Source organism: Ursus americanus, chromosome 34 (genome assembly GCF_024610735.1).
Source record: "Ursus americanus isolate L20-20 chromosome 34, mUrsAme1.1.p, whole genome shotgun sequence".
NCBI lineage: Eukaryota > Metazoa > Chordata > Mammalia > Carnivora > Ursidae > Ursus > Ursus americanus.
Genome location: NC_142160.1, coordinates 11,056,109 through 11,068,389, shown reverse-complemented (window position 1 = coordinate 11,068,389; position 12,281 = coordinate 11,056,109). Strand labels below are relative to the sequence as shown.

At 45.7% G+C, this 12,281-nt stretch overlaps 1 protein-coding gene across 2 annotated transcripts in view; it reads right to left on the bottom strand.

The window, feature by feature from the left end:
• ENTREP1 (endosomal transmembrane epsin interactor 1) overlaps positions 1-11,841 on the bottom strand; it is a 60,112-nt gene extending 48,271 nt beyond the window's left edge. The window contains exons 1-2 of one of the 2 annotated variants that reach the window (XM_045772435.2): positions 10,859-11,835; positions 588-644 (exon numbers count right to left, since the gene is read on the bottom strand). In XM_045772435.2, coding sequence (XP_045628391.2) covers positions 588-644; positions 10,859-11,272 — 471 coding nt within the window. In that variant the 5' untranslated portion in view covers positions 11,273-11,835. Of the gene's footprint in view, positions 1-587; positions 645-10,858 lie in introns of both variants that reach the window. The other variant, XM_045772436.2, reaches the window with a different exon arrangement.
• Between the last annotated feature and the right edge of the window lie 440 nt (positions 11,842-12,281).

Genomic DNA, 12,281 nt, shown 5'->3' with positions numbered 1-12,281 from the left:
CTTTATTACCATGAAAATATTATAGATGTGTGATAGAGAATACAGAGAGTCTAAGTCATGAAACTCTGAGATTGTCCAACCAAAGCACGATAACAATAAAAAATTATGTATTCATGATTTAACATCTGAGATTTACTTCGAAAGAATATTCAGGGAAAAAGAATGTGAGGAGCAGAGGAATGGATGGGTGAGGGTCTAGCTGAACAAGGCTGGCTGAGTTCGTAGTTGCTGAAGCTGGGGGATCAGTGCAGAGAGTTCATTATATTAGTCCCTTCGCTTTAGTATATGTTTTAAAATGCCCATAGCAAACTGATTTTTAAAATTACATCTTTACAGTGGATCTAATCCTGGAACTAGATACTGGATCTAATCCTGGGTACATAAGAAGTTTAAAATGAATCAGAAAACTGGCAAAATTATCATCTCGCTTTACCGTTATGAGAACGTCTGACTTCCAAGAATATTCATTGCTAGCTTCTTTTTTTAATGAACAAGAAAGCTTCGGCATTTCTTCAGTGGCTGATTCCGACAGACTTCTCACATAGCACATTGTACAAAGGGTAACAATTTATGAGATCACTACATACCAGGAGTATCATAGGCCGTTTCCAAGTTGTTAATCCTATGATTCCAGAGAGTATCACCTAGAAAGATAAGCAGTGTCATAAATCTAGGAGAGGGACCAATTCCACAAAACTAATCCTAGTCTCGAAAGTATATTTTTTTTTTCAAAAAACCCTGAAATTTCAGAGCCTTCTAATTCTAACGTTTAATATTCTTGCTGATTACATGAGCCCTGGTAGACCACTTTGGACTCTCCCTCCCCCCAAGGCCCCCAAAGCTTTTTTATTGACTGTGTATGTTTTTTCTTAAGGTCAATTAAGAACATACAAAGAGGGATGCCTGGGTGGCTCAGTCGGTTGAGCATCTGCCTTCAGCTGGGGTCATGATCTCGGGGTCCTAGGATCAAGCCCCTCTTAGGGCTCCCTACTCCGTGGGGAGTCTGCTTGCCCCTCTGCCCCTCCCCTGCTTGTGCTCTCTCTCTCTCTCTCTCAAATAAATAAATAAAATCTTAAAAAGAAGAAGAAGAAGAAGAACACCACCACCACCACACGGGAAGTAGACTATCCATCCAGTCAGTGAAGGAACCAGTATTGTTGATCCAAGCGCCCTGCCCTGAGCACCTAACATGTTGCCGTTGTCAGCCTCATATGACGTATGCGTGGCTGCCACCCTCCCTTCATAAGGTGGGTACCCATCCTTTGCGGGACAAGTGAACTCCCCGAAGTGGTACACAAGGTCTCTCGGAATCTTCCTCTGCCCACTTCTCAAGCCTGGCTTCTATGCATCCCTGCCTGTCCCCCCACCCATCTTCCTCCCAGGTACACCGGTCCCCCGTCAGGCTGGCAGATGCTGCAAGGCTCTGAGCTTCTCTTGGCTGCAGCGTCTTCTCCCAGCTCCCCTCATAGCTGCCTGAGAACTACTATGTATCCTGCAAGATCCTGACTAGCAGTCACCTCCTCCGAGAAGCCTTCACGGATCCCACCACCCCACACTCCTGGCACACTCCAGGAAGCCCTCTACACAGTGTTTCCCCCAAATGCTCTCTGTCCCAATAACTTGAGAGGTGCACCTTTGCCTTGCCCACCGACGGTGAACTCCTACCTTGTCTCCCAATCCTCGGCTCCCAGCCTGGCGCCTGTCACAGGACCGGCAACCAATAAATATTCCTGAGTCTTTACTCCACAAAGAGAGGAGGGATGATAGTGAGAAAAGTCTCACGTTGCAAAACGACACTTCGATAAACAACAATCTAAAATCCTGGGTAAAGAAGAATCAGCATTTGGCCAAAATGCAAACTGAAAATCACCGTCAGCTCTCTGGGTAACACAGCTCACTAAGCCGTTGGGAAAGGACAATCAAAGTGACTCTTCGGCTCAGGGACACTGTCGTGTCACGGGGAGCACACTCCGCTTTGTGGAACAGCGTGCCTGCATCTGCTCAAGGCTGTTATGAGGGTTTGCCTTTATGTACACTTTTTACCAAAATCCCTCAAATGTGCCAGTTCACAATTATTGTTTATCAGCTACAAATCAATAGGGATTTTACAGTGTTACTTTAGATTCCAAGCTCACAAGCCAGCCACCACGCCCTCCGTTCTCCATTTACTGGCTGAGAGTAAACCACTGCACAGTGTCAAACCAGCAGAGGACACGTCTACCCACTTACATCAAGGACCAGAAACCACATACGGGCAGATAGGCAACAGATCCTCGTATCCCATGTACATTTGGTTTTGCTTTTAAGACTTTAATCATTTATTTAACACACATATAGAGAGAGAGAGAACAAGCAGGGGGAGCGGCAGGCAAAGGGAGAGGGAGAAGCAGGCTCCCCGCTGAGCATAAAGCCCCGATGCGGGGCTCGATCCCAGGACCCTGGGATCATGACCTGAGCGGAAGGCAGAGGCTTCACGGACAGAGCCACCCAGGCGCCCCCCATGTATGTTTAAACAGCTGCCTGCCCACCAGGCATGAGATCCGTGTAATCATCTTAAATGCAATGGGCTCTTTCTTCATTCTGAATGATTTCTGCCTGGAGACAGGGCATGTATCTGCATGCGGCCGCATCTACTTGACAAATTGGAAGGTGAAATCCATGAGCCCTTGGAGTCCAGGTTCCCCACCTGGCTTCTAAATAACTATGCAACCTAGGCCAAGTCAGATCACTTTTCTGGTCCTCACTCTCGTTTCCTTAGAGATGTGGGACGTGGAGGAAAACATCTCTGGGTCTCCTCGAACTCAAACGTTTACCCTGCCATGATGAGAGCGATTCCTCCGGATTCCCTGCAATCCGGTGCTGTCTCCACCTGCAGGCTGTGTGCGGGCATGGACTCTCGCACGTGTGTGCGCATGATAAGTCTTTATGTGTGCACGCGTGTATGTGTGTGTGCCCACATGGGCGTGTGCTCCCTGCCTGCCCGCCCTGCTGCTTACTGAGGAAATGCAACCCTTTTTGTAAAAACATAACTGAAACATCGGACTGCCCTTGAGGGAAACACAAACAGCCCACTTCACTAAAATAAAAACATGATGTGAATTACCACTTACTGTTTGGTATTTAGACCACCTGTCTCCCTCAATACAGAACCCTGAGGTTGAGCTTTTTGGAACACATTTTTTCCATTAAGACAGTATTATCATTAAAATGAGGTATCCAGCCCAACCCACAAATGCCGGTAAAAATAGCAAGTGACCTCAGCTATACTCTCCATCTCCCCCACCAGCCACATAATCTCACCCTCACCCCATTAACAATTTGGTGTGTTTACATATTTTACACATGTACATAGTTTTCTGTAAATTCTTATTGCTAGACAAATATGTGTATGTGTATATATACACATGCACAGAGGTGAACTTTTATAAAAAATGGGTCATAAAAGATACTTTCCCTCCTCTTCTTTTTCTTTCTCAATAAATACCTCAAGGGAATCACTTCATGTCCAGTGGAACAGCTCTCATTCATTTCTGTTTAATGGCTACATAATACTCCTTTGTATGGCTTACCCAATGCATTTGGTCATTTTCATATTCATTGATACTCACTCTATTTCCAGTTTTTTGCCCTCACAATCAATGCTGTGGTAACCATCTATGGCCAAATAATGCTTAAAAACAAGTGCTTTTTGTTTCTGTTGGACAAAATCCCAGGAATAGGGTTGCTAAGGTGAAAGGGGTAAATACATATATGTGTATTCATATATTTAATAGATCATAACAGATACAATTGTCATTTAAAATCAAGGGTCTCTGGGACAAAGGGACTAAGCTATCTTTATTATTTTTTGAGAGGGGATTTTGCATATATGAGCAATAAACGAAACTTAAAACATAATTTTATAAAAATATGTACAAAATGTATTTGACAAATAATAAATATCAATAATCTCAAAATACATATGACCTCAAAGATACTTAAAACCCAGTAGGAAGAAATATAAACCTTATTAAAATATAAACCTTATTAAGCAGTATTAAATGAAGACTCAAATCAACATATACCATGTTCATGGATTGTAAGGCAAAACGTTTAAAGGTAATAAATAATACTGTATGGTGACTAACATAATATAATAAAAAATCATTATATAAAAAAAAGAAATAAAAAAAGGTAATAAATAAATTTCCATTTGAATTATTTTATAGACTCAGCACACACTCACATTAAATCCTAGCAGGATTTTTGTAAACCACCCTTCTTTACAGGGATGCTTTAAGAAATTACATTCCAGGGGCGCCTGGGTGGCACAGCGGTTAAGCGTCTGCCTTCGGCTCAGGGCGTGATCCCGGCGTTCTGGGATCGAGCCCCACATCAGGCTCTTCTGCTATGAGCCTGCTTCTTCCTCTCCCACTCCCCCTGCTTGTGTTCCCTCTCTCGCTGGCTGTCTCTATCTCTGTCAAATAAATAAATAGAATCTTTAAAAAAAAAAAAAGAAAGAAAATACGTTCCAGTCGCAGGTGGGAGTTATAGTTACATCCACCTCAGTCCTAAACCCGGCAACAAAGGCATATACCTATTTCTACTCAATTTCTCTCATTCTTCAAGTCCTATTAAACCCTACAACACTTATGGAACCCTGTGAGAGGTGAGGCAGAGACTGAATAGTTAGAATCCTCTGGAATGAGGAACAGAAGAGCTGCAGCGGGGGATGAATTTTTTAGAGCTCAACACTCAGGAAATAGATGCTCGCATTTCATCTGGGACTGCAGGGAATTCATAAATGGCAAGAAGGGTGAGGAAAAGGAGAGAAGGAGGCAGAACATTCAATACCTCCATCTCCCTCAGTAGTAGCAGTAGCTGGCGCTCCGTCAGAAGGGACAAGAAGGTCCCTTAACACTAGCCCTCCATAGTACCCATTACACCACAATGCTATTACTTGTTTGATTGTGTTTTACACTCACTGGTAATCCCATGAGGGTTTGGATCTGAGTATTCAAGCTGTTAGAGTCACTCAGTTACTTATGGCCAGAGTCAACAAATGAATGAATGGATGGTGAATAAATGAATGAATGAAGATCAGAAACAGGGGATGCACCTGCTCAAAGAAGACTCTTTCAACCTAAATACATTTTTCACTCCTGTGCTTCCTAAGAGTATACCAACAGCAAAAAACAACTTCATCAGCATTCTTTGCACCCAGTGCAAGATGAAACTTGCCCTGAATGAACAGGCGAGCACCTATTTTCTAACACTAAATTATCTCTATATTACTACAATGAGATTTATTATAATTTTGGTTTCACTCACTTGTATCCCATTCCTTGTAACTTGTAGGAAAAAGCAGAGGCCTTTCTTTTTTCAAAGATATTGCAGAGAAGAATTCCAAGATACTTCATGCAAGAATCATTATTACCCACCACATATGGTTAATGTGCCTTAATTTCCCAACTTAAAAATCAAATCATTAAGATCAAAAGCTTATTATTTTACTGCCCTATTTTTCCTTTGCTATCCACGAACATGCCTTAGGGAAAAAATGTTCTGGATTGTTTGCCAAAAGTTGCTATAGCTGAACATAGAGATAAAAAGAGCCAAGCTGTAAATGTACCATGTTTACCTTATGAATTAAGCACAAAATAACCAAACCTCTCAACAATCTATCTTGCCCTATAACTTTTACACTGGCAATTTTAAAAAATGTGTGTGTGCATGTGTATGTGCTGGTGTGTATCATTCTTCCCCATCTGTCCAACATGATTCATTAAAAAGACTGAGGAAGTGGGCACCTGGATATTTCTAACGTATACATGATGGTTACTAGAATGTCCCAGAGAAAATTGGCCTTTTCACTTTACTTGGATTAAATATTGCCTTGATGTTTAAAAAACACTGATAGAGGGGCGCCTGGGTGGCACAGCGGTTAAGCGTCTGCCTTCAGCTCAGGGCGTGATCCCGGCGTTATGGGATCGAGCCCCACATCAGGCTCCTCCGCTGGGAGCCTGCTTCTTCCTCTCCCACTCCCCCTGCTTGTGTTCCCTCTCTCGCTGGCTGTCTATCTCTGTCAAATAAATAAATAAAATCTAAAAAAAAAAAAAAGAGGTAATAAATCTTTAAAAAAAAAAAAAAAAAAACCACTGATAGAGGTTCTACTATATGCCAGGCCTGGTACCAGGGCCCAGCGGCAAGTTCTCCTGTATGTTCTCTAATTACACCCTCACAAAATCAGTTCTGAGGCAAGAATCATTGTATCCATTTTACAGATGGGTAACTGAGGCTGAGAGGCTCAACGACTTACTCAAGAATTTATCAATGTCACTCTGCTGCCATGTAAAATAAAGGACCAAAGAAAATCAATAAAATCATCACAAAAATTGTATTTAAAATGGCCCATAAATACTGAAGTAGTACTTGGTGATTATGACAGAAGAAATGTAGTTACTGTTGTTTCACTGGTAGAGACTTCAGAATTTTTGAGTTAGTTTCTCCTTTGAACCATTCGTTCTTTTTTATGTCTCATCACTGCAATTTTTTAAAAAATGTTTACGTTAGGGTTCACCAACATCTGTCTCTTTATAAGGAACCAGAATCTTGACAAAGAATACAGACTCAAGGGTGGGAGGACCATGAGTTTAGGTCAGTGACTCAAAGCAGAGATGTATGCAGATAATATTAAGGATGTTAAGGCTCCCAGAGAAGAGCAAAAATTAACAATAACCAATGCTCTGCCATTTGTCTGAAATATCTTCCAAGGATCGTATATGTCATCAGAATAAGGAATTTTGTTTTTTGAAGAAGACACAAACCAATGCAATCCTCTACTCCTTCATTAATATAGTGCAGTGTGGTAGTAACTAAATGTGCCCCCAAATCAAAAGCCAGGACAGCATGACCTGAACATGGTCTTGGAGATTCTCCTTCTGCTACCCACCTGGAGTTAAACTTCATGATGCTTTCAAAAGTGGCTAATCTCTTAGTTTCATGCCCTTCAGGGATAATAGTAGACTGAGTCCCTAACCAATACCAGGAAGAAAATAAATGATCACGGAATGCTCAAAAACAATGAGTACATTAAAAACACTCCCTTCCAATTGCTGACAGCATGAATGTAAAGTATGGAAAAAGACTCTTTATAGGACTTGTTAATTCTTAAATATATAGTAAAATAGATAAAATGTCTTCAAGGTCCAGACAAGTGAAGGCAGCTTCCAAATCTCAGGCTCAAGGTGAGAACACTTAACAGAGGTATATATGGGAAAATGTTCTTGAATTACAGTGTGTTAATAAATTAGTCCTTTTAATGAATATATTTGTCCCTTGAATTTAGTTTTGTATCAAATATAGAAGCAAAATTTTTACTGAAGCTGAAAGATTTGCCAATTTAATCACTAGAGCCGACTAAGGCACGTCATGGTCATTCAAAGCTCAGGAGATGAAGATATCCTTCCACTGTGTTCCAACGTGGGTCCAAAGTAATCTTAGACGAACTGACACTACCACTCAACTACCTAGTTGCATATGCCAACAAAACTTCTGAGGGATAAATAAAACATCGTATGTCCACATGGTAGAATCCTATTTGACAATGAAGGAATGAAGCACGCCATAATCTGAATGAAACTTGCAAACATTATGCTAAGTGAAATGAACCAGTGACAAAGGACCACATATTGGATGATTCCATCTATGTGAAATGTCCAGAATAATCCATAGACACAGAAAGTAGATTAATGAGTGGTTGCCTAGGGATAAAAAGGCCAAGGGGGAAATGGGGGTGACTGCTAATGGGTACAGAGTTTCTTTTTGAGGTGATGACAACTTTCTAAAATTGGTTGTGGCGATGGTTGCACATCTCCATGAATTCACCAAAGGTCATTGCATTGCACGCCATAAATAGGTGAATTGTATGGAATGTGAATTATATATCAATAAAGCTGATATTTAAAAAAAATCCAACCCTGCCGTCCTCAAGTCATAATTTTTAAGCTTTTTTCATAAAAACCTTAGTTTAGCTCTCATTCTATTAGTATATTACAATGTGCTATTAAGCCCTTGCTTTGTCTATTAAGCCGCTTTCTTTTAGAAATCCATACTGAAATATTTCATGGCTGAAATTATGATACCAGGGAGTTACCTTAAAATAATCCAGTAGGGGGAGTGGGTGTGGGTGAGAAGTGGCCATGTGTTGATTAACTACTGAAGCTGGATGAGAGGTAAATAGGGGTTCATTATGCTATTCTTTCTAGATTTGCTGAGATTTAAAATTTTCATAATAACCTGTGAAAAGTGCGGGGGGGGGGGGGTTCTTAAGACCTGCCCGGTCACATCTATGCTCTCTCTCTATTCTGTTTATATTTTCTGCTGTTTAGCTTTTCTTTTAAAAATCATACACATGTTGAACTATTTACAGATGAAACGGTGTGATGTCTGAGACTGGCTTCAAAATAATGTGGGCAGTTAATCTGACAAATGGCCTAGGGCGCATGATGGAGCTCATTCCTACCCTGCTTAAAACACTCATCCTTCTGATACTCTCTGAACACACAGAGCCAGCAGCAAAGCCAGGAGTACACAGAGATGAAGCAGTTGTTGGAGCTGGGTGAGAGGCATGGGAGCGTTCACTGAACAATGTTTGAGTAAATTTAAAATTTCCCATAATGCAGAGTTAAAAAAACAAAACAAAGCACGCACACACAAACAAACAAAAAGCCTCTCTCGTGTGCATAAATTCAAAAGGCATATGCTACTGGTGAAACTTCTTCCTAAAACACCGTGATCATGGTGCCTAATGTCATCCTCAAATACTACCCAGTCATTCTGGACACGCAGTTTCTGTTGGTTCTATGGTCACTTTGCAAATTCTGTGGTCAACCTCCGAAACAGGCCACAAAAAAATAAGCATAATGAACAATTGCAGGTTCGCATATAGAGCTGAGGGGTGGGGTGTGGAAAACAACTGGACAGAAGAGAATTTAGTTCCAAGGCACTGATTCTTTCCCTGCTCTGTGTTGCTGGGTCCTAGAAAACAAGGACACACCCAGCCAGCAGGTCCAGGAACAGCCTTCATCTTCTGGCTGATGGCTCCCCCTTTTTTTTTTTTTTTTAGCTATATGTACTTCATAAAATCCAACAGTGGTTTGACTGACATCGAAGTGTACTCACCTCTGAAATAATTCGCAGTAGTACACTGATTTGGGGTTTTGATTTCAGAAAAGGAAAAAAAATAGGTTTAAATCTTCCTAAACTAGCTATCTTTGAGAGGACAAGAGATCATGATTTCATACAGAGGAAATCCTTACAAATGTATGCAAGATTCACTTCTGGCCCATGGCACTTAGAGAAACGAAATGCATCCACCATTTGGCTGAATTTAGTCTGATGAGTGGACTAGGGAGCATAATGAATCTAATCCCTACCCTGTTGTTTAAAAAAAAAAAAAAAAAAGTCTCCAGGAGGCCATGGGGAGAGCCCAGTGGCAGGGCCAGGAGGGTGGGATTCCTCCAACATGATGAACAGAGCGTGAACTCCACAGCACAGGCTGTACCAGTCAGACCATCCAGCATCAAAGTATTTCAAAAGGAGAGCAAACTGGCATCTGTTTAAGTATAAAATGTCAGGCTGGGCTCACAGTACTTAATGTTCTTGATGTTCTTATTCAAACAATTACTTTGGATTCAATTAGTTCTCCCTATATTCTTAAAATTTGGTCTTGGACCTGGGTATGTGTGGACCTGCAAAAGGACAGTTTTATGTTTATTTGGCACATATGGTCATTACACGTCTTATTCAAACTACGGGCACTGCCAGACTTTGTGATTTAGTTACTTCATTAAAAGGTCCTTTACTTTCAAATACGCATCTTCCACAATCATTCCACAAAGACTTATTTCCAAGTCTCTCAACACCCAGCAAACCTCAAGAGGCTGGATGCCTTAGACGCTAGGACATTTTAGGAGGCAGGGATGAGGAGCCACCTGGAGTCCACAGACACTGAAGGCAGCAGCCTTCCCCAGAGGCTGGGCACCTTTTGCCCCAGAACAGCCCTCCCCATTGGAACAAGCAGGGCCAGGTCGCTGCAGGCGGGTAGACAACTCTGGTCAGCTGCTCTGGAGGCTTGGGGGAGCTCGTGCTTAATGACACTTGGGGTTCTTGAGAATTCAATTCTGCACAGCAGCCTGCCTGGCTCCAGTAATCAAGTGGGAGTTTAGGGCCCTCCTTTAATGACCAGGTACAAGCATGTTTGCACACACCCTGTCATTACCTCCTGAACTTGTCCCCGGATAGAGTGGAGCCATCCTACCCGACACATGTCACGTTCCCGTGTGCCTTAAAGTGGAATAAAGTAAATGGCGTGCCCGAGTCAAGTTGTCACTTCAATCACCCCACAAATACACCACTATGGGCCAGACTCTGTGGACACCTCAGTGGACAAAACAAATCAAATGCCCATCTTCCCCGCACAGACGTTTTCCGAGAAGTAAATACTCAACGGCCCGAAGTTGAATCATTTTTCTCCTACTTTCCTACCATCCACCCCCATTCTTTCAATCTCCCAGATCTAGAAATCCATTTTATTCTATTAACTTGATGGAAACAACATAATCCTTTAGCCTGCATGGAAAAGACACTGTCCAGGTGCAGCCCAACTAATTCACCCCTGAACTACTCTTTGAGCCTCTTTCTCCCCCAGCCTCAACGCCTCCAAAACTTCAATTGGCTTAAGGGGCTGTGCTCCCCACCCTCAGCCCTGGGAGCGGGGGGGAGGGGGACGCAACGCCGGGCAGTGAGGAGACCCGCCAGAGGCCCCCGCTCCCCCGGCGGGCCCTGTCCTGGCGAGCGGGGCGCGCGCGGCACTCACCGAGGAGCCGGCCCAGAACGGACACGAGTTCTTCACCTGAGGGGAGCTGCTCAGCGACAGCGCCCCGAAGCTCAGCGCCACCATGCAGCAGCCCAGGATCAGCTGCAGCAGCCCGAGCGACAGCAGCGGGCGAGCGGGCAGCAGCGCCGAGCCCGGGGCGGCGGCGGCGGCTGCGGCGGCCCGGCGGGAGGAGAGCGCGGGCGGCGCGGCCAGCACCCCGGCTGCGGCGGCGGTGGCGGCGCAGCGAGGCCGCACGGGGGGCGGCAGGGCGGCCCGGGGCCAGCGCGGCCGCAGCGGGGGCAGCGGCGGCTCCTGGGCGGCGGCAGCCGCGGCGCCCGGGCCCCCGGCCTGCGGCCCGCCCGAGAGCCCAGCCACAGGGCAGCAGGAGCCCGGGAGCACCACCGGCAGGGACATGGACGGGCGGGGAAGGGAGCGGCCGGCGGCGGCGGGAGGGGACGCGGAGCCGAGCCGCGGGCGCCGCGCACTGGGCACCGCGGGCGGACCCCGAGGCCGAGGGGGAGGGAAGGAAATGAGCGCGGCCCAACCACTTGCTGCTACCGCCGCCACCGTCGCTGCCCCGGCTCCCGCCGGCCGCACCCACCTGCCACGGGGGGTCCGCCTCCGGCCGGCCCCGGGCGCGCCCTCGCTCTCACCCCCACACGCCCGCGCCGCGCGGCTGCCGCAGCCTTCGGGGCACAGCCGAGCCCGCGCCGGCTCCCCGGGGGCCGGGAAAGGTGCCCAGTCCCAATTGTGTAAGTAGGTCCCTCGGGCTAGGAGGGACCGCGCAGTCTGGCCGCGTAAAAGCCCGCAGCGGACGGTCTGGCCGTCTGTCCCCTACGCGCCGAGCTAGGGCTGAACAGGAGCGCGGAACCCGCGCCGCCGACCGTCGCCCCCTGCCAGTCCGGCCGAGACAGGACCCCTGGCAAGTGTAATGCGAAGGGAGCCCGGCTTTAAACTGCCCCCCCCCAGGAAGGGGGGATGGCAGGAGGAGGGGTTGTGGGTGACTTGGTGGGAAAAGTCTAAGCCTCAGAGCTTCGGGGAAGGACGAGGCAGAGCGAAGTCACCGCTCGCGTGGGGCTTCCGGGCGCGGACACTGCTGCGGCGCCGCTGCCTGGAACGGGGGAGTGGGGGGAAGGGCCTGGCGAGCGGGGCCGCTTTCCTGGCACCAAGGTTAGGAGCCAGCATGAGCAGGAGGTTACCTTGGAAGTATCTGGCACCCAGAAAGAAAGAACCGGGGCGGCCCGGAGTGTGTGGCAAAGGTAACATGGGGTCCGCCTCACCTTGCCTCATGAGCTGTATCAGGCATCACCTGGTGGAACATAGAATCCCAAACTTCTGAAGAAACATCCTAATAAAATCCTAACTGTTTTTGGTAACTTATAAGATATATTTAGAGCTTAAAAAAAATGGTTCGCCTTTGCAA